Here is a 24,147-nt window from a genome sequence, read left to right as displayed (position 1 = left end):
TGAGGAATCTCTACCAAGAACTACATATTTGTATCTAGGTAAACGTTGTTCCTTCTGTTCGATTAGATCATCTATAAATTCAGCCTCAACGAGTAGGTCAACGAGTAAAGGAGTACAATTCTTTATCTCAAGTTCTCTGGGATAGATGCAATGTATCAAATCCTCGAAATTAGGATTGTTTAAAGATAATATGTCATCTATATAGCAGAAACTGAGATTAAAGGATCTAGCTAAACATTATTCTTTATTTTGGATCAGATCAGCTATAAAGTCAGCCTCAAAAGAGTGAAGGAAAAGGTCAGCAAGTAAAGGAGCACAATTTCTTCCCATTGGAATGCCGACCTTTGTTGAAAAACGCGTCCACCACACTTGAAAGAAGTATTGTCGATTTAAGATTTTAGCATTTTGAAAATATTTTCTACGGTGTATTTGAAAGATGATTTCGATTTTTTACAGCTATATCTGTATCTAGGTGTACCGTCTTTTTGGAGAAACAACGATGTATATTTTTGAGTTTCAGTTGACATATTGAGTATGGGATTTAGAAGTAAAATAATGCTAAAAATCATGGGTTTTAATGACAATAATCTTGAATTGGGGGTTTTGAGAAGATCTTTCGATTTATTTAAGAATCCACATTGAATAGCAACCGCTAAAGGAGTAACCGGTGCCGTGGTAGGACTGTAGACCAACTTTTACAGCTGTAAATAAAGTAATCAAATATCTTGAAAGCGGTTTGATGGTACAGTTTGCAGATCCAGCTATGTAGCGTTGTTTGTATGGATTTGTGTAGAGTTTAGGAATCCAGTACATAGACGGTAGACCTTAATCATCGTCTTTGAGACCGATAGAAAGCAGTAAAGAATTATGGTTTTCTACTATCTCTTCTTTGGAAAGTGTGGTAGCAGTCTTGTTACTTCTATTATTTTTACGCCTACCCTGGAAATAAACATTGAATGTAATGTGTTTTTCGGACAAAAAAACAATAGCGTTTTGGGTTTTGTCTGTTGGTACGACAACATATTTTTCATGTGCAAGAGACAATGCTTTGATACGTCAAGGTCTTTGAAAACTGATGCAGCATTAAAACTTTTTGACGTACTTAAAACTTTCATACGTTTCAAAATAAAAGACCTCACAGCCTTTACCCACTCTGACAGTGAATCGTTGTCTTCTAAATCTCGTTTTATCCTTTTTTTTGCACAAGGCATATCCCAAGGCATTGATCACAGCTTCCAATATAGAAATGGCGTTTTGTCGTAAAATAATTATAAAGTCGAAGTTTTTATACAATACATCTACTTGGGATAAAGGACCTTACAGACACAAAAAAGTCAGCCACTTATCTTCACCTTGAGGAAACACTAATGACCTAACAATACAACAGTTGCCATGACGCCTCATTATGTACTCTTTTATTTTCTGTTGATATGTTGCAAAATCACATGGGATATTGTGTATTGAACTTTCATACAGCAGCTCATACGTAATAACGGAGCTTTAAACCTTACTAGACTCCTTATAATTCTAGGCTTCTGGAAATGGCATTTTCTTTGCTATATTATTAGAGTCATCACTACAAAAGTTTTTTAGGTCGTCAGCATGAACTCGTGGATCGTTTTCCCATTAAATTTCAAGTACGGGGTAGACGAAAGAGGAAAAGAAACGTATGACACTTTGAACAAATTAGCATTCATAGTGCACTTCGTAACGATGCACGAGTTCATAAAGACGACCATAAAACTTCCGTAGTGAACACATTAATCTTGTAGGAACATACTCCTGTTCCAAAAGTCTTTTTGTAAGAAATCTAGCCCAGTACAAAATAGTCTGTGGCATAAGGAATGAGTTTTGGTAGGCACACTCCATATGCAGGTGCCTAAGGTATGTTGCCACAGAAGAAAGGAATGAAAAGTCGATAGTTTTCCTTTACCATCGATCTCTAGGTGTTGGTCAAGATATGAGGAGGACTTCACTTATCAACTGTTCTAAATCAATTCAGTTATGAAAATAATTCACTCGAACTAGTCCAATACAGTAAGATCTTGAAAATTACATCTTCAGCTATGTTTTCTTGGAACTTATCTGGTTTTTTAATTTTGCATTATTTATGTTCATCCACTGATTATTACGTCCATCATAAGACAATTTACTGTATTATAAAAAGTTCGTTCAACAATAATAAAAAGACCATGATCATATATGTTATATTTTTGAAGTTCAGATGATTTCATATTCGTGATGCATAACCTTTTTAATGTCATTTTGTTGTAAAAGTGAACAATTTTATTTGCTTGTTTATTTCTCATCTGGGTTATTTATCTCTTGGTACTCTGAAATCATTAACGTCAATCGGTCCTCAGTCCGCAATTCAAATAGTTCCAAACTAGATAAGACATTGATGCATCTTAAATTTGACTTAGACTAGTTATGCCTGTGTTCAAAAACCCTAGGCATTTCCTCAATGTGCTCCATATTGTCCATGAAAGTTTATTTTTTATGGCTGAAGCAAATTTGAATTTCTCAAGTAAACAATTTTCCATCTTGGAATATATGTCTGGTCTTGGTTCCTTGATTACTTTCTTTTGATTACCGCTATATCCTTGGTTCCCTTGGTTACTCTTTCAATAATAGCCACACGAGTTTAGGTGTAGGTTTATGTTGTGTAATCAGGTGTCAGAATTGGTAAACAGTACTCAACTGTTGCCTATCCCTAGTTATGAAACTTTTGCAGCACCCACTATAATATCAGTGAATTTAGAATTTACCAAAGAAATATTGTCGATATATATGTCGCATGGATCAAAGGATCAAAAGAAGTGTAGCCCTTTTGCTTTCTTAAATAACAGAATCATCTATGAAACGCTACCTTCACGTTCATCATTAGCGATGTACATGTGTTTTTATCACGTGGACTTTGCGAAGCTAGAAAACAATCCTGTTTAGAACATATCAAAAATCAAAATACAGAACAATGCATGTCAACATGTAACCACCAAAACAAATCCTGAATGCAATCTGAAATTAGATATTATTTTACACTTACAAGTATATATATATATGTTTATTATTCCTATGTAAATGGGTAAAATCTGGAACGTAGCATTATATAGTAAATTCTATCATTAAATAAATATAAAGATATAGCAAAACCCTATCTGTATTTCAAAATTAATTATTTGACAATACAGCAAAGTGCTGAACATAAAACCTACACATACATTACTGATTTTTTTTGCAAATTTGTAATAATTGGCCTCATTACGCCTCTTCAATATTAATCAGAAGATCACTTGGAATCAGTATTCTGCGGCATTTAACGACCTTGACGTGCCTTTAATAACATTGTTCTATAACCTTGGTTACTCATAAAAGACCTGCAAGGGCCTTTAACGACCTTCATGTATTTTACAGTTATCATTACTATCCTACATTTAACAGTTTTAGGAATAAAGTTATTAAACGAATGTAATGCCCACACAAACCATACCGTATAACTGTATTAGAAATGTAGAATACGTTAACAATCACCACTTAACAATTGGTTCAAAGACTTTTCCTTTTTCTATTTTTCAAATCATAAGAAAATACGAACAAGCTCGTTCACAATATTATGGTTATATTGAAAAAATAGCATTTTAGTCATTAATTTAAGACCCTCATGGAAATTAAAAGTATGTGCACTCATAGATTTAACAAGAATATGACATTTTAAAAGAATGTTTACTTAAACTAATGTGTCGCAGCCACCACATGATAGCTATATTGAAAAAAAAATAGCATTTTAGTTATTAATTTAACACCTGCATGGAAATTAAAAGTGCTCACACTCATAGATTTTGCACGAATATGACATTTTTGAAAAAATTGACTCAAATTGATATGTCAGAGCCACTATATGACAGTTATATTGAAAAAAAACAGCATTTTAGTTATTAATTTTAGACTTTCATGGAAATTCAAAGTGCTCGCACTTTAACATTTTGCAAGAATATGATATGTATAAAGAATTTTGACTCAAACTAATGTGTCGCAGCCACCACATGATAATTATATTTAAAAATTTAGCATTTTAGTCAATTAATTTTAGACCATCATAGAAATTAAAAGTGTAGGCACTCATACATATTCTGCAATATAATATTTTTGAAGATTTTTGACAGAAGTATATGTGTCACAGTCACCCACATGATAGTTATATTGAAACAATAAGCATTTTAGTTTTAGACCATTTTGAAAAATAAAACTGCTCACTCTCATACATTTTGCAGAATGTTTAGAATTTATACTTAAATAGAGGTATCACAGTCCCTAATATGAAACTAACATAATGATTTCTACATTTTGCCACATATGAAACCATGTAGGTATATATATGAAGTGTTCGCACTCATATTCGTTGCTAAAATTGGCATTGCGAAGAATTTTGACCGAAATATTTAGGTATCAGTCACCCATTTACTGCGAAAATTGTCATCTTTAACATTTTTTAGAATTATTTGTGACCCTAATTTCATGAAAAGTAGCTTTCAATCAAAAAGTACTCTGTCAATCTTGAACTTCGTAAGAATTACCAAACACCTGAAAGTTATCGATTACCACTTTTACACTTAAAGCGGAAACAAAGACCTATAATTTTATAATTAAATTGAATTTAATTAATATCACATGTGTATGACAGAATGTAAAAAAGTATACATATAAGAGTAATCAATGGAACGAAAGTTATAGCGGTAATCAAAAGAATGTAATCCAGAGACAAAGACCAGACATGGAAAACAGACACACACAACAAAGAACAAATTTGTTCCCATTGGAATGCCGACCGTTTGTTGAAAAACACGTCCACCACACTGGACAAATATGTTGTCGATTAAAAATTCCAGCATTGTGTAAGATAAGATGACCATGAAATGATGATGAAATGAAAAAGGGATGGGACACAAGGACAATGGGGTCGACAAATTTTGATTGCCACTGGGAATAGGGAGAGGTGGGTAGGGTTGGGCAATTTAGACTCCTGTGGCGGAGCCCTATGATTCCTACTCCGGGAGATTACCACAGTAGGGTTCTTTAACGTGCAAGAAACCTGGCATCTTTCCCAACACGGTGCACCACTATGGTTTGCAGTCAGGTTTTCCGCATTATAGCCTGACAACCCCAGCATGTAACACGCCAGGGGTACCCCATTCCACCACCTGGGGCACACATCCCAGTTGCTCTGTGGGCAGAGCGTCCTAGCCCCCGGCTAGGGTTCTGAGCACTATTTAATCGCCTTTTACGACAAGCTTAGCGCTGCTGCAGGCCTATTCTTGTTACACCCGGACCTGCACGGGGGTAAAAGTATGAGGAATCTCTACCAAGAACTATATATTTATATCTAGGTGTACCATCTTTTTTGGAAAAAACAACGATGTATAATGTTTTTAAGTCGGGATTTTAACTGAGTATGGGGAATACAAATATACAGTGTTGAAAAATCATAGGTTTTAATGCTATTATATTCAGATAATAGTCTTGAACTGATTGTCTCCAAAAGATCTTTCGACTTTTTCTGGATCCACATTGAATTAATACTACTACGGGAGTAACAAGTATTGTGGTAGGACTGTAGACCCTCTTTGACAGTTGTGAGTATAGAAGTTAAAAGTTTTGAAAGAGGTTTGGTGGTACATTTTGGAGATTCAGATATGAAACGTTGTTTGTATGGATTCTTGTGAAGTTTAGGAATCTAGTACATAGACGGTAAATCACAATCATCGTCCATGGTAGGGAGACCAAAAGAGGATAGAACAAATTTATGGTTTTCCACAATCTCTTCTTTGGAAAGAGTGGTAGCAGTGTAGGTCTTATCACTGCTATTATTTTCTACGTCTACCTCTGATAATAAACATTGGATATAAAACGATTTGCAGACAAAAACAATGTTGTTTTAGGCTTTGTCTGCTGGTACGACAACATACTTGTCATGTATAGTAGACAATGTTTTTGCTACATCGGGGTCTTTGAAAACTGATGTAGCCTTGGCACACATTGACCTACTTAAAACTTACATTCGTTTCAAAATTAAAGACCTCACGGGCTTCAACCACTTTGACAGAGAATCAATGTCTTCTTGTTCTCGTTTTATCCATTTTCTTGCATAGTCCTCGACGGCATCCATAAGAACTTTTAAGTTATAATTCCATTTTATTGAGCGTGGTTAACGGTACTTTGGACCTTTAGAAAGGATATTACGCAGAGATTCGTTTTCGATAATGGTTAAATCTCCCGTAACGACGTGACCAGAAGGACCATACTTGAATGGAGAAGTTTTACAAGAAACGTCAGGTGGTTTAGCCTTGAAATCCTGAATCTCGAGGTTCTGCAATAGCTTTTTATAATTGAAAATTTTGGATGCGATGGGTGAAGTATAGGAATATGAAATAATTGGTATGGATTTATCTTTGAAATGTGGGGGAATTTTGTTGGTAACGTTTTTGTGATGGAGGTTGTTAGCCAAATTAATTGCATCTATACCTTTGTTGACAAACGGTAGTGGAAGAAATGATCGTTCTTCTTCATCTTGACTTTTCACACAAACTGGTTTAAAGAGTCTGTGGAATCCAATATCCAAAATGATGGCAACAAGTCTGTATAATGATGAGATGGGGTCAGAAACAGGAGTGTCAGGACTTGTTTTGTGAAGGGAGTGTAGTAGATTGAGAGGTATAAAATAAAGTTTGGTTCTAATGTGATGAAGTTCAAGAGGTTTTTGTATGAAAGGAAGGAGACCATCTATGGAGACATCATGTAACTTAGGTGACGTATAGTGGCGATGGCCATGACTCGTTTCCCGTTTTGGATTTTTGTCAAAGGTTTCCTATACTTTTAATGTTGTCGTTGCATCCGTAAGGTATTGCAGTACCTAGTCTGCGTATCCAGTACTCCTCTCTTTCCCTACGATAGTTTTTTGCTTAGAACGGGACTGTTTGTAGGATGGTAATTTCTTTTATTTAATCGTTCTTGTGTTTCTCCGACATATATTAAACCACATAAGTTGCATTCTAATCCATATATCAAGTTTGTTGATTTGCAACTTAAGTCATCGTGACTTCTTGTATGGAAGGTTTTGTTTGTAAGGGAACTGGAGAAGTAAGGGTCGGTTATAAGAATGTTGCATGTTTTGCAATTTTTTATACCACATTTTGATATGGTGCAATGTGGTTCATCATCGTTGTAGTCAAATATATCGTTTAAAGTGATGGAACATGGTTAGATAACTTTAAAATAGTCAAAATTGTTTGTACTGGAATAGATGGTCTGCAGCCTGAACGTGTGATTGGGTACTTTTAGTTGAATTGGTCGGTGCACTTTCCATACCAGATGTGAGTGTGCTAAGATTCCCATCTGGGGACACCACATACTTACAACACAACAGAGTGTCCGATCTGCTGTCAGGTTCGGACCTTTTTATACTGGGCGACGTCCGAGCCAGTTTTTCTTTCATTCCTCTTGTTAAAACCATTAATTTTAAAAATTGTATTACTGGGTTGATGATACCCTCGGGGACAACATCCACCAGTAGAGGTATCGACCCAGTGGTGTGAAAGAGTAATCAAGGAAACCAAGGTTATAGCGGTAATCAAAAGAATGTAATCCAGGGACAAAGACCAGACATGGAAAACAGACATACACAACAAAGAACATAAAGTAACTAAAATCATACATACAAAGTAACAAAAGCAAATGAGCATCTCGGACTCCACTGAAAACTGGGAGCATGGACCAGGTGCACCGGTAGGGTAAGCGTCCTCTGCTTTTCTAGAAAAACCCACCGAGTTGCTCATAAAAAGTCAAGTCCGGGGTAGACAAACGAGGAAAGGAAAACTATGACCCGTTGAATAAATCAGTTTTCATGGTGCAGATGGATACACCATAGCGATCCACGAGTTCATGATGACGACCATAAAACTTCTGTAGTGATGACTTCAATCTTGTAGCAACATAACCCTGTTCCAGAAGCCTATTTGTTAGAGTTCTAGCGCGATACAAAAAGTCTGCGTAGTTTCGGAAAGCTCTGGCATAACGTATGAGTTGTGATATGAACACTCCATACGCAAGGGCTGAAGGGATGTTGCCACAGATGAAAGGAAAGTTGACAATTCTGAATGAAAATTCATCACGTAAAGTTTGGTCAATAGTTTTCCTAGAACATCGATTTCTAGGTGTAGGTCAAGATATGAGGCTGACTTCACAGTGTCTGTACTATCCTTTATCTCAAGTTCTTTTGGGTAGATGCGATGTATCAAATCCCCGAAATTAGGATTGTTTAAAGATAACACGTCATCTATATAGCGTAAACTGAGATTAAAGGATCTAGACAACTGATAATCTTTCTTTCTGATCAGATCAGCTATAAAGTCAGCCTTATAAGGGTGAAGGAATAGGTCAGAAAGTAAAGGAGCACAATTTGTTCCCTTTGGAATGCCGACCACACTGGACAAATATGTTGTCGATTGAAATTTCAGCATTTTATAAACATCTTCCTCTGTATAGTGGAAGATGATTTGGAATTATTTCTTTAGTATTAGGAATCTCTACCAAGAGTATGCATTGTCACTTCAACGCTCAACTATCTGGAACATTTAATTTTTAAAGTTCTAAAACGTTTTTAACTGATTGAAATGCTGCATTTATAGATATGCTTATCCTACCGGTGCACCTGGTCCATGCTCCCAGTTTTTAGTGAAGTCCGAGTTGCTCATTTACTTTTGTTACTTTGTATGTATGATTTTAGTTACTTTATGTTCTTTGTTGTGTATGTCTATTTTCCATATCTGGTCTTTGTCCCTGGATTACATTCTTTTGATTACCGCTATAACCTTGGTTCCCTTGATTACTCTTTGGTAATATTTGCATAGTACAAATTATTGTATCGTTACAAATAAAGTAGGTATCACAATTGACACGTACAACTAATGATTATTGTAAAAACACAAGAACAAGGTAAAATAAATGCAACAATCTTATATCTTTCATGGATGTTTAAATTTTAAGTAGCAATCTTTGTAAGAATCATGCAAAATCTGTAAAATGTGATACACCCTAAAAAAGGCAACACATTTTTACTTTTGAATTAAGTTGTGTTATGGGTCTTCATTATGAAATGTGTAATTATTCACTCCAATCTGTCAGTTCTTAGAAGATAATCAACATCGAAAATCCAATAGATGCTTTTTGAGTGTCATTTGCAGAGTTATATCCCTTAATTTCGAAATCTACAATGCATTCTTTATAAGTGTTATCTCCTAAGAACACGAGTTTTATGAAAAACTGAATGTTTATTTTTGTTTACTATGGCCATTTAATAACAAACAAAATATCAAAAATAAAGATTTGTAGGCTTTTCACCCATGAATCGCATTTTGCATGATTCTTCGGTTGAGTTCTGCTTAAATGTTTAAAATTTAAAACTGCGATTATTCTCCGGTATCCGTTGTAAAAGGTCACCAAGGTCACCTCTCCTGATATGACATAAAGTAATATGTAAAACACGAAACGAATAACATGGCATTGTTGTCATTTGTCTCCTGTTCAGGATTTGGTCACAAATTTATAAATGTTTTAACTAAAATATTATGAAATGAATGTCATTCATAGGAAATCTCCCCTTCGATGTTCTTTAAATACCACGTACATAAAACATGTAAGTGATATTTTAACGTTTTTGGATTAGGTTGTTACTGTGTACACTCGTTATTGCAGACTGGCATGTAATCATTCATAGTTTTTGCACTATTCATGTCATTGATAATGACTGTCAGCCAATGCGTTGACTTAGACATTTATTTATTGTTGTATATTGTATTTATTGTATTGTATGTGGGAAAGTTGTTTAGAGCATCTTTCGTCCTAACTGTTTTTCATACCCTGCTTTAGTTCGGCCCGATTCCTATTTCTTGACCCCTCATATTTCTTTATACGCTGGCAATAAGGGATTTATTTTTACCCTTGTACCTACTAAATGTGTTGAGGCCCTTTACCCCTATTCATAGTAGTAGTTATTTAGTTTATTTACATTCAGCGCCAATTATCCGAATACCGGAAGTGAAATCCATAGTGTTCGGCCCTGTAATCAAACAAATGTTTACTCAGCCAATCAATGATACGCCATCACACCACAGTGAAGGTATGGAATCTCATATAAATAAGGTTTACGCCGACAAAAGAGGGATTGATCAGGATTCGATCACCAAGGAACCATACCGTGTCTGGTCGTTGTCCCTGGATTACATTCTTTTGATTACCGCTATAACCTTGGTTTCATCCGTACCTGTGTGCACCCCAGTGAATTATCGTGTTTAGATGTCCGCCCACTGATTTACATATATTGATGATTCCATAACGTAGTAACCTGAATATTAACCTTACTACTAAAAAAGTTTGCAGAATATTTGACTTCATCACCAGAAGAGTTTCCGGTGTATTGTTTTACTCTGTAAGAAGGACCATCATAGCAACTGATACTACACGGTGTCCATCTACTCATGTTGAAAAACGACAGACGAAAGACTTTACAATTCTGGGGATTGGTACGGGAAACAAATTATTGGTAAGGTCAAAAATTTTAAAAAAACTCGAAATGCTCACAAAAATCGACCCTATACATCCACACAATTTTGGGGTAATAATAATTGTCGAAAACAATTAATGTTCACCAATTTTCGGTCAGTTATCATAGCAGACTGGAAGGTAAGTGTATTATGATGAACTAACTGGTACACATGCGAGCTTGTAAAGGTTACAAAAGTGTGATGCAAAAATTATCCCCCCGCCAAGCATCTTTTGCTACAAGAGTTCTAACTTTCATCATTTTGTCATTGAAACACGACATTGTAGATGTGACTTATTATGTTCTTTTAATCAGGTTAATGAACTTTTAATTTTTTTGTAGTGGAACCAGCTTCAGATTTGAATAAACGACGATTGGATTCTAATTAATAAACCATTTTTTTCATATGTTGATTACGATGATTTTCCTAAATCATTTGTACACTTCGTAACTCAAGAACCATTAGGTACCACGCAATGAAGTGTTATGATGATATGTCTAATCTGATCAATTCAATTTAAACAGGAGAATATGATGCTTAAATGAAATTGTAAATCAGGTGCATAAATTGAAAACTTTCAAGCATTCAAGCACAATTGCTAAATTTAAAAAAAAAACATCTCAGCTGCAAAAACATAGAACAGAAAAAAAAATGTTGTGTGATATATCTTACATTTTAAAAACGTACTAATCAAAAAAGTAAATGCGTTTTTGCCTGGTTGTTGTGTTTCTGCACCTGGCGTTTTCTTATGCATTAAAAAATAAGTTGTTGTTCCAGTAATGACTGTGGCCATTAGCACAGCAACAAAATATATCAAAACTACACGAACATATCTTTTATCTGTTCGAGTTGGGACTTTTAGTTCATTTGTAAATGGTTCAAATCGTTGTTGATTCGACTGATGCTTTCCAATGGCTTCATATTCAGTTGTTTGGTGAACAGAATCACTTAGGACATCATCAATATGAGTTCAATGAGTGTGCTAATTCATCCGAACCCGCACATAAACTCCTATCAAAACTGTTATTCGTATAAACATTTGAATGTGCAGTTGCCATTTTGAAGATTTTAATAAGTTTAATAGCGATGCGCACGCACACTAAAACTCACGTTGACTTCGAAAAGATATAACATTATAGGCATATTAGCAAAGAAAGTCATATTTAAAAGGATCACTCCCGCCAAGTTGTTAGACGTCAGGCGCGAAAATATTATTATTTTTAAAGTTACATAAAGAATGTTCAATTCCTTGTAAAAGGACAAATGCTATTTAAAGGTTCTGCAATAAAGCTCCCTTTTCCGTAGAATCATTTGGTGGCATTTGTTTGGAGTCAAAGTGCCGTGATTGGAGGATTGGATGGGTTAAATGTGTTATTTTTTAAATAGGGTAATAATGTCAACAAATCTATTAATTTTGTATCTTTTACTTGTATCTAATTATTTTCATCTTGAACTTGACACATCTTTCCAACAAAGTACAAGGCTTATTTTTATGTTGTTGTCTTCTTTGTTGACTTTTATTTTAATTGTATTTAGATATTGCTATTTTCATTTATGAATTGGGCACATCGTCTGTACTGATTTGACTAATGGCTTTACCGATTTGACCGATGACAGTTTTATGCGCTCTATGCTACTTATCTTTAATACAGAATACAGTAATAGAAGCGGGAGGTTTGAAGTGCTATAAAATCAAGTTTAACCCGTCATTTCTATCTGATATGCCTGTACTAAGTCAGGATCATTGTAGAAGATTTCAACTTTCCCGCTTTTATTTGTTTTTTTTTTACTTTGTTTTTGATTATTCAATTTGACTACTGCCTAGATTTTATCATTTCTGTTATTTTGTTGTTACCTTTCATAGATGCTTGAGTTATTTATTATTACTTTTTTTTTTATTTTTAAAGAAAGCCTTTATTTGTTCTATGGTTTCAATTTGTTGGACGACGCAAAAATGTACTAAATGAAATTATTATTCACAAAATCTTAAACGGTCGGCATTCCAAAGGGAACAAATTGTGCTCCTTTATTTGCTGACCTATTCCTTCACTCTTATGAGGCTGACTTTATAGCTGATCTGATCAGAAAGAAAGACTATCGTTTGGCTAGATCCTTGAATCTCAGTTTCCGCTATATAGATGACGTATTATCTTTAAACAAACCTAATTTCGGGGATTTGATACATCGCATCTACCCAAAACTAGAGATAAAGGACATTTGAAGTTAGCCTCATATCTTGACCTACACTTAGAAATCGATGGTAAAGGAAAACTATTGACCAAACTTTACGACAAACATGATGACTTTTCATTCAGAATTGTCAACTTTCCTTTCATCTGTGGCAATATCCCTTCGGCACCTTCGTATGGAGTGTTCATATCACAACTCATACTTTATGCCAGAGCTTGCCGAAACTACCCAGACTTTTTGTATTGCGCTAGATCTGTAACAAATAGACTTCTGGAACAGGGTTATGTTGCTACAAGATTGAAATCACCACTACAGAAGATTTATGGTCGTCATCATGAACTCGTGGATCGTTATGGTGTATCCATCTACACCATGAAAACTGATTTATTCAACGGGTAATTGTTTTCCTTCCCTCGTTTGTGTACCCCGGACTTGACTTTTTATGAGGAACTCGGCGGGTGTTTCTAGAAAAGCAGAGGACGCTTACCCTACCGGTGTACCTGGTCTATGCTCCCAGATTTTAGTGGAGTCCGAGTTGCTCATGTACTTTTGTTACTTTGTATGTATGATTTTAGTTTATGTTCTTTGTTGTGTATGTCTGTTTTACATATCTGGTCTTTGTCCCTGGATTACATTCTTTTGATTACCGCTATAATCTTGGTTCCCTTGATTATTTTTTAAAGTACCAATCGATATACAATTCAGACACTGGCAATTGTATAGTGATTCATGGTGTAGAAAAACCCGGCGAACAAACGATGGTTTTTCAGTGTGCATATGTTTCATTTTTGCATAAAAATAATCATTTCCATATTCAGATCTGCACTTTTGAGAAAATCATACATTCAACTCCAACTAAAATGGAACCAAATCAAGAACGACAACTCTTGTAAAGTTTTAATTTTATGTACAATACATATAATTTTTTCCTCAAACGCGCAACAACCAAATGAAAAACTAAGACTGCTTATGTTACCAGTAACTGTTTCTGAACAAGAAATAAAACTGAACTTGGTGGGTTTTTGACATGCATTATGGCCGCTATATATATATACCATACATCGTGTACTAAGTTACAGCCCTAGATTAATCCTACGAGGAGGAATGACCCGGCCAGCAAAAGCTGTATTTTATATAGCCTAGCTGGCCGAGTGGTCTAGGGCGCTGGACTTTGTGCAGGCGGTGTTGCCATAGATGTCACAGCGATACGAGTTCGAGTCCCGCGGAGGGAACGACCAAAAATTTGCTTAGCAAATTTGACAGTTGTAACATCGTTGGGAATTTTTCAGACCCTTCTATAAGTTAACGTCATCTTCCCTGTATCAATTTGATCCGATGGAGCAGTGTAGCGAATGGAGGCGTCACATTCTGAGACTATATATATATATATATATATTATTTCATACATAATGCTAAGGCTTTTCTGGTCGTACATCAAACATCAAGTCTTTGCTTCGTTATCAGACCATGTGGCCGTGTGTTCTTGTAATTATTGTTTTGAGAAGAACACCATTTAAACGTATATTCTACAGTCATTCTTATTTATAAACTATATTAACAAATTACAAAAATGCTACATACCAGGAAGATCACTATATCACTATAACACAAATGTTAATAACGAACTTCAAATGAAAACCACATTTAGAATGCCTCCTGCCAGATGTTTAGTACGATTATGTAAGACGTGAATTTAACGTTTTCACAATATCGGGAATATGAACACACTGAGCACAATTGTTCTTTCATAAACCGTTTTTGTATGGTGATTTGTTCTGTTTATATCCGATGATATATTCACAAAGGTAATTTGAAGACGAATTGTTTGTCCTGATTTAACTACAATTTATAGGGAAATAAAGAAAGATATACGTAGATTCTAAAAATAAATCTTTAATTTGAACATGTATGTTCAAGCTTTAATTTGTTGAATTAACGATTGTGTGACTTAAGTGCCACGAATTCACAAAATAATGTTTTGACTAGTCACACTTAATCATTTAAATATAATATATTGATTCAAGAGTACCTACGTCATTTAAAAAAAAAAACGATAGGCTATCTATAATATACCAAAGTTTTTTTTTGTCATAGATTATTTAAGAAAAAAAACTAAGTTCAAGTATTCTTGTTTTTACCCAATGGGTTCTTGTTTTAGTTCGATGATTGTGAATGTTTAAATATGACATAATATCAGAAAGTGATATTTTTGTTTGTTTTAATAATCCGTAATTTACGTCAAATGTTTATTTCATATAAGCTTTTCATTTCTTATGAATATCCATACTTGTCCAGAACAACGATTTCTCTTCATGGACAAAACTATATAGTATTGACACAAATCAGTAAAATATATTGAAGGCACTACATTCTCCGTCAGTTGTACAATAAAATGCTAACAGATACATAAAGAAACCAATTTAATATCATTTCCACATACCATTGTTTTACACGTCACAAATAAAAACTCAAGCGGTCATTGTCGATTTAGTAAGTGCGAATCTCGTTCCCCGCCATCCAAACTGCAAATGTTCCAGAGATTAGAAAAGTGTCTGATCTTGAACTTTAATATAATCCAATCTAGCAAATTTTACTATTTTCTAACATTTATCCTTTCTGCTTGAGAATTTGAGAGCTTAATAAAAAAAAAAAACAAAAACAAAAAACAAAAAACAAAAAAAAAAAAAAAAAAAAAACGATTCTCTAGTTCTTCTGTACATGACATAATTTTTCGACTTTTCTATCCCAACGAATTTGAGATGCTTTAAATCAAGATGTTTCGTATTAAAATGAATTGCTACGGGCTTCATGCACGATTTTCCTTTTCTAATAACAGTCAGATTACAGAACCATGTGATGGCACTACCATCGTTTGTCTAAGATACAACAGATTTCCTAAACAAGATAGAAACGATATTAAATTCTCTAATTTAGTCATCTCTATTCACCTTACTAAGATATTGTAGTGAAGGATGGTCAGCAAACTAGTTGCAATGCCACCCACTCTCGTAATGGCATTATTCATATGAGGATACTTAAAAATTCTTAAGATTTACTTCAAAACCTAAAACCCGGCAACTTTTCGGAAATTAATGCTCTCTAAACTGTTGACTTCTCAACTCTTTACACTAAGTGGCCACATGATAAATAGAAATCTCGTTTGAAAGGACTCATTCGTAAATCTGTTGCTGATTCTAAAAACTATAATGTCCCTCGTTACAAATCCACATATTTTTCTAAACACCGTAGAAGGGTAAAGTGTGCTACACAGAAAAACAGGTCTGTGACATACTTGATTTCCTCATTGATAATATTTTTGTCTAATTTGGAGGTGATATTTTTCAACAACAATTTATTTTCATCGTCTACATATGGTGTTTACATTTCACATTTGTTCGCTACGCTGGAGCAAGCACTTACTACTCTAATTTCCGGGAACGCCATAAATATCAGCGTAACAGACTACTGAATCAGGGTTTGAAGGAAAAGCGTCTCAAAAGATTTTACCAAATTCTGTTTTTTAGATATTAGCTCTTGGTTGAAAAATACTAAATTTCTTCTAAAGTAATGAGTAAAGATTGTTTTTTGTCAATTGTTATTTGGGCTAACGTGACCGCTGATTTACCGATTATGATGCAATAGCATGCAAATGTTTTTTAGTCACCACCGGTATATTGACACCGCAATGGAGGAGGGAAATTTAGTGCGATATAAAACCTAGATTTTACCATACATTTCGTTTGAAATGCCTGTACCAAGTCAGGAACATTGCGGTACAAGCTACGTTGGTGTTGTAATATCTATTTTGCCAGATTTATTTTAGACTTGACTTGATGATGGATCGGTTAAGTGTTCGGTTATTTTGTTGTTACCGTTATTTACTATTAAACGAAGTATGTTTACTTCCAAAAGAAATTTAATCACAGACATTGTGAAACTAGTCATTTTTTGGTTTATTGTTACATTATTAACTCAACTGGCTGAAATAGGAACACATCGGATGAAACAAGAACAAAATATTTCTTCATCGGGAAAATCCGACAACAGATGTTAACGTCTTCTATGGTGAAGAACTTCAAAATGGTTCTTTCGTTTACACACCGACGTATTGCTAAATGAATTGTAAAACAAAATTGAACTATTTGGAAGATAACATGATAGTTATTGCATCAAATGGACAAAAAAAATCATCGTACAAAACAGAACAAATAATAGTACAAAAACGGCTGATTGAAGACCAATATCTACAATTTCTACCTTCATTTAAATGTTTTAAGGTTTAAATTTTCTACCAAGGAGTTAATATTTAATGAGCAATTCGATGGGTGTTTCTAGAAAAAACATAGGCCCGTGCTCCCAGTTTTAGTGGAGAATTTATATTGATTGTGTGGTCAAATAAGATTTAAAAAACCGGGCTTCATTAAATAGCGTATGAAAATAAGTTACCTGAACTTGAGATCCTATCTGGTTTGCAATTGATATGTTAAAGATGAAATGGATACTAGTAATTGTATGTTAACTTGTTGGGTTTATTTACAAAATATGATATGATTGACTTTGTTTTGAAGATAAACACACACCCTTAAATATCGTGTAACCTTTTATGAGTCACTTTGCGGCTAAGTCTAGAAATGCAGAGGACGCTTAACCTATCGATGTACATGGCGTCTGCTCTCGGCTTTTAGTAAACTACAAGTTGCTCATTTTCTTTGTTTCTATGTATGTGATATATTGACTATTTAATTTTCTTTTTTGTTGTGTATCAATTTACTCTCTGGTCGTTATGCCTTAAATATGTTCATTTTGATTATCTAAACCTGCATTCCTTGATTTTCCTTTATACTTATACGTATCTCCTTCATGTCAGTTGTGATATATTGTGAGTGTACATGCAAAAACCGGGCAGTGGGTGGTACATTGCAAATTTTTATTTTCAAAAATAGTTTATCCCTTTCATACCACAAATGCATCCTTTCTCAAAGTTGAATGTTTGTTTGTTGAAATAAATTACATAGAATATATTGAAATTCATTGAAAAAAGGGGGAAAACTCTTTAATTTGAACAAAATTTGTTTGCTTAGTTAAGGAATTTTAAAATCATTTTCTGAGACACCCATTGTCGGTCTGAAACAATCTAAATGTTATCTGACATACATATTATACACATGTTCACCATTTCCATCCTCGTTATAAATATTATATATACATTCGTTGGGACACAAAATTCAGTGTGCGACCTATATCATAAGATCTGCCTAATCTTTACATAAACAACCTCTTTATACTCACACATTTGAAACAGATTCATTGCCCCAAAACCACCTTGGAAGAATATATTTCCTTAAGACCCCATTGCACATTTGTTACTTGATGATTTTAATTATGTTTAATTTATTAAGATATCATGTATATGGATACAAAAGTGTTTTATAATTAATCTCGTTCATATCTTCCGCCCTTCTACATTTCACAATAACCCTTCTAAATTCCCAATGCTAAACATGCAATTTCAAAATGTAAGAATTTATAATGTATGAGTAAACTCTAATATTTCATTTCTTTTACATCAACTAGTCGATGTGCCTATCTAGTGTAGAATGCCAACAAATGTGATTGTTTACTGTTGTGTATACCTAAATAATGTTAAAACTGTACGGTTACAGTTTTAATGATCGGTTTAGAATAATGTGTCCCATTGTGGTGACATGGATACCTGCGGACTATTGCTTCTTTGAACTAGCACAAGAAATACCCAACTTAACTCCGCATATCTGACTAATAAAAAAATAGGTCAACTAGATTGGGAAAACATTTTTGCCCTGAAATACATGAGTTGTGGGCAACTAGACATGAACCCTCAAAAATGAATTAATTAACAAAATCAATGTATCTTAAAACTGTGGTTTTTTAATAATATGAATTACACATGTATGGTTTTCTTATTTACATATGTGTACTAGTTATAATGATATGATATTTCATACTGCTTACGAAAACTGATTACGTAATACTTCATGACCGTAAATACAAGTACAAATAAAGCCTAAGGCAATTTTAAACAGGTAGAGTAGTACATAATAATTTTAAAGTATTTAAACAATAAAAAATAATGATAACGTGACAGTATAATAAAAGAAATAACAGCAGGTGAGTTTTGAAATATCGTAAATTTGACGACCAATACTAGTTAAAAATGTCTTCTATTTTAAGAACAGTTTTGGAACAGGAAATGTCATCTAACAATAGTAAGCCGTTTGTTTGGCATTTTTTTAAATCTTTACGTATTTTTTTTCCATTTGTTTTTGTATTTATACATTGGGTTAAAACAACATGTCTTTACACGATTTTATGGCATTAACATAATGAAATCCGCATAGTTTTTGGGCGTAATATTGTTAAAATTTTGTTTTGTATTGCTTTTTAGGTTTTTTTCCATTAAAAGTACCTCATTCAACGTACAATAACGAATAGATGACAGGTTCGCTTATATATATATATATCTACAGTATAACATAAACGAATTTCAATAGATAGAATGACTAGAGTTCCTGCATGTTTATTGCCATCTGTTATGACCTAATACCCGGAGTCCAAAATTAAGTCGTCAATATCATAATCGACACTTCTTTTGACGTTCGTGTAGGTAGATTGTGTATTTCGGAAGTCAACACCGGAACTCACGAATGGATGAATAATAAGGAACTTATTACTGTATAAAAAGATGGGATGTTCTTTTTTCTTTACTAATTTGTTTTGCAGCCTACGAAGATCTACCCGAAATGAAAATGCAGACCTTTCTTGCCACCGTTTTCGTTACATGCATTGTAATGTCATCTGCTTTGCCATATGGATTCAATAACTTCCGGTCATACAGAGGAGGATACGGCTTTGGAGACATTGGAGGAGCATATAGTCAGTTTCCCGGATTTGGAGGAGCAGTATCAGCTTTTCCCACATACCATCCTGTGCAACAATCAGTGAATTATCATCATCATGTCCGTCCATATGGTTACAGTGGTAGAGGATTTCTCGACAATCTTCTTTCTGGGTCTACTTTACCATCATGTAAGTGAATTATCATCTAAAATCATTATTGTATGCATTGAATTTTTATGACAATTGATATCATAATCTAATAAACTTCTATTAAATCACCGGTTGCAGTTTTATGCTGACCGTTTTGTGCTGAATTATACCGGTAACAATGAACCGTAATTGAAGGACGTTCAGCGCTATAACCCACCATTCCTATCGGAAATGCCTGTACCAAGTCAGTACTAATGATTTTCAACCCTCCAGTTTTTAACCTTAAAATTGCAATTTGTTATACGGACTTTCCTTTGACTATTTCCTAATTTTTATCAGTAGTTCGGTGATTTTGTTATTACTCATCATAAATAATTTCAAAGGTAAAGGTATCTTTGCCTAAACTTCAAATAACTTGAAACAAACAGCTATTTTCCCATATTTCTATTGACCATATGGTGTAGATATATGTTGTTTCTACAATGTGTTAAACACCTATACGCAGCTAATGAAAGGTCTTAAACATGTGGTATGTTTATAAGCATATCATGTATATATCTATTTTACTTTATCACAAACAATGATCGACCCAGGGATCTCGTTTGGTAAGTGTTATGACAAACACACGTAATACATTTTACTTGTTTAATATAACCACTTTTTATTAACCTTTTTATTCACCTGCTAACAGTGAGTGGTGCCGTATTTAATATATTCTAATGTTTTAGTCCTGGAAATATCAAAGAATTTCTACGAATGAAAATACTCAGGGCGGCTACTTACTATTTGTTTTTATTTTTTGATAAATGTTAATAATCATGTTGTAACTGTAGCAATCCAAAAAAGGCTAAGATATTCTGTTGTTCTGTGAAAAAGGAGATGACGATAGATTCATTGCCTACATGTATATTGTTTTCACCACGGTTGTTACGAGATATTTCTAACATGTGACTTTTATAGTTAATAATTATTGTCTTGTTTGTTTTTAGTGGCTCTAGGATTCCTGGTAGGAAACGCTATCTAAGTTTGCTTTAAATTTTGAAGTAACATGTAGTAGCAATAGTTTCAAGAAAGTGACGTAACATAACGATAACAGTGACGACGACGATGATAATGACAACGACTACTATACTTACAATAGAGACGAAAAATCATTCACGTTGTGGATAAATATGTAACTGAAAATGAACAGAATTTAATAGATGACGGATGTAAAAAAGAGGTTTAAATAAAAATATGCCAAAGAATGTGTTTGTCCTTATTCAATGCACTAAGCAAAACATATGATTGTATCTTTATACAGTATGGAATGATAATTGCATGTCCAAAACAAAATACTTAAGCCTGTGCATTTGTATGCACAAAATCAAACGTATTAACTACAAACATAAGTATAGTAATATCAAGGTATTCGTACAATATTTATTGTTTACGTACTTTATAATGTTATAAATAACACCACAGATTAATGCAAACTACCATTTTATACATTGATCATGATGTTCCTTAGACTGTCCATCCGTCCGTTTTGAATTTAAGGGCATTATAAGTGGAACATTGACACGCAGTTATCACAAGTTGACGTGGTGTTCAAATTTAATTTCAACTCTTCAATAAAAACTACGGTGATGTTTTTGAAACTTTCTTAAATTGTTCTAGATAATATCAATTGACACAAGGTGTTTATTTTCCAAAGTACTTTTTTTTTCAAATTACAAAAGCATAATATGTATTGACCTTGACGAATAAAAGGGTGTTCATTGTATAGCACACCTCCACATTAACCACGTGATGAATATTTATGAATCTTTCAAGGATTGATCTGAAATGCCACTGTACACCTGCATTTTTTTTTATTTTTGCTCTGAATGAATTCGGGTTTCCATTCGCTTGCTGCGTTTATTTTTTTTCTCAAATCTACTCTTTTGCAGACACTTATCATTCAATGCAGAAGATTTAAGTTTTCGTTCAGTTGTGTATATATATAAATGTTTAATGAAATATTTGACAACATTTCAAAAGTTATATGTTCAACACCTTTCATTACAATAAAAGACTCTCATTGTCAAGATGAGATTACAAAAATGATAATGAACGAATGCAAACAAATCATATTATTCAAATGTCGATGTGTTGTAAAAAGGAAAATACCGAGACTTATTACAATTTACTTATTACAAACAAAAATGTTTTCCCATGGTTTGTGGTAACGGTATTCATACATCAGACTTGACAGAAGTGATACAAGCGACATCTCACTAATACATATTTATCTTTTCTTTTCTTTTCGTTTTTTTTTTTTTTTTTTTTTTTTTTTTTTTTTTTTTTTTTTTTTTTTGGGGGGGGGGCACATGGATGTACTTTCAGTCTAGCCATGTTTAGATACCTAATTATTTTCAATGATAATACATTATTTAATGGAATTTTTTTTTCCTGGCAGAATCACAACAAAGTCTTTAAAACTTTTTTTCTCCGCAAAACCACACATATAAGAAATTATGCAACAACTGGTTGCCTCGTGGTCAATATAATATGTTGATTTTCCTGCCTAAAGGCTATCGAGTCTGTTAGCTGGCATGTTTAAAATCCTGTCAAGCGTGTCGGCTTAGATCAAAGATATTTCTGAGCGATTGACAAAAATTCAAATTGTCCTTAAATACATGAACAATATGTTCCATATGAGGCAAAACTATAATTTATCAACATAGCAACACCAAATGATTTTTTAATAAAAAATGATTTTTGTTGTTTTTTGTTTGTCGTTATTTTTTTTCTGATTACCCAATAGTTAAGAAATTATATTAGAGATTATTTTGTAGTGTTTTCTTGTGAAAGATTATTTTTGCTGAGATACTTAATTGGTCAATCTCATATGCCAACGCATTTTTATAATGAGTTATCATTTTCCACTCTGTATTGTTTTTAAATTTCATAAACAGAAATGAAGTCTTGAAACTTTCACAGGTGAAAGTTGACAGTTTGTGTTTTTTTTTCTCACGGCAACGGCAAAAGACAAACAAAATGGCTTCCCGTTCTTCTATTTTGCCTCTTATTGCATATGTACAGTTTACTAAGCAACTACAAAATTTAACCACAAATTTTCATTCCACCATGCATACAATATCACTGAACAAAAAAATATACACGTTTTGTCTTGACGATTACCTAACCATTAATTGAACTTTAATGTGATAAATATCAGTTATCACATTCATATCGAGTTGTTTTTGTTTATGTCTGTATTCAATTTAACAAACTATGCTAAAGATAAAGTCTTGATATATAGAATCGATGTAATTTTATTTAAAATGCCATTTTTAAGCATTTGAGATATGATATTGTGCCCATGATTCAAACGAATCGTCATGATTCATTTTATATACATATTTTCAAATTGACTCATTTAACATGCAAAATTTTCTAAGAACCAGCAAATATCCTTATATCAAGATTTTTTAAAATGAGACAAGGTACTTGTTTGAAAAATTTGGTATGTTATTTAGTTTTCGAAACGTTCTTTTAATAAATCAAGCATTTTAGATGTGTTAAGGGTTTAAACAAATGAAGGGATGTTTAAAGGGTAAGCTATTTTGCTTATCAAATGAAAAAAAAATGTATCCAGGTTAGTTCGCGTTCTCGTCAAACGGAGAAATGTGTTAGGGTAGGCTTGCTTGCTCACCAAATGAAGAAACGTTATAGGGTCAGTTCACTTCCTCATCAAATGAAGAAATGGCTTAGGGTAAGCTTGATTTTTTGCTAAATGAAGAAATATTATAAGGTCAGTTCACTTCCTTACCAAATGAAGGATGTTTTAGGCAGCTTGCTTGCCTATGAAATGAAGGAATATCAACTTAGTGAGAAAATCGAAAATAAATGAGAGACGCCAATAAGGGTAAACCCAAGGACAAAACACATCAGATGAGCTTGATACAAGAACAAAAGAACTTAAAACATGAAAACTTACGAAAAGAGCACCACGTACCCAACAACTCTTCATGGTTAATGCGTGTGTTCCGTAATGGACACCCTCAGTCCTCGCCGATGAATTGTATATCCACTTACATGGAACAAACTCGAGTAAATATGTTGCATTAGATTTTCCGGAATCATATACTCTAAAACTACCGACTAAGCTATGGTGACGACAACTTTGTCCGAATTGCTGATCACCAAACTGGTTTGCCTGCGTCATTCATTTGTTGCACATTAGACAAGTGAGAAAGATTTAACCTGGAAGCCCAGGTAATATTTTTGTTCCACAAGTTTCTCTCAAATATAACCCCGGGTCACCAGTGACATCGCAGGGGGGTTCGGGAAAATTCCGGAAAAAAATATG

The 24,147-nt window shown here is 33.7% G+C and overlaps 1 protein-coding gene and 1 long non-coding RNA gene across 2 annotated transcripts; one reads left to right on the top strand and one right to left on the bottom strand.

The window, feature by feature from the left end:
- Positions 1-559: 559 nt before the first annotated feature.
- On the bottom strand, positions 560-14,647 carry LOC148599267 (uncharacterized). The gene is made up of 2 exons (XR_015917828.1): positions 14,367-14,647; positions 560-939 (listed from the first exon to the last, which is right to left on the bottom strand). It is a non-coding gene; the product is annotated as an uncharacterized LOC148599267 (long non-coding RNA).
- A 4,917-nt stretch (positions 14,648-19,564) lies between these two features.
- LOC148599266 (uncharacterized) lies at positions 19,565-21,014 on the top strand. Its single transcript, XM_088558430.1, has 2 exons — positions 19,565-19,850; positions 20,801-21,014. The coding sequence occupies exons 1-2, from the start codon at positions 19,565-19,567 to the stop codon at positions 20,833-20,835; spliced, it is 321 nt and encodes a 106-aa protein (XP_088414556.1). The 3' UTR covers positions 20,836-21,014.
- The last annotated feature ends 3,133 nt before the right edge of the window (positions 21,015-24,147 follow it).

Source organism: Perna viridis, chromosome 13 (genome assembly GCF_037379345.1).
Source record: "Perna viridis isolate PV_CMFRI_1.1 ecotype Kerala chromosome 13, ASM3737934v1, whole genome shotgun sequence".
Classification (NCBI taxonomy): domain Eukaryota; kingdom Metazoa; phylum Mollusca; class Bivalvia; order Mytilida; family Mytilidae; genus Perna; species Perna viridis.
Note: the sequence above shows the minus strand (reverse complement) of the source record. Positions and strands in the feature narration are given on the sequence as shown.

Coding starts and splice junctions, on each gene's coding strand:
- LOC148599266 (XM_088558430.1), top strand. CDS start 19,565: ATGAAAATGCAGACCTTTCTTGCCACCGTTTTCGTTACATGCATTGTA. Junction 19,851..20,800: donor TGGGTCTACTTTACCATCAT/GTAAGTGAATTA, acceptor GTTTGTTTTTAG/TGGCTCTAGGATTCCTGGTA.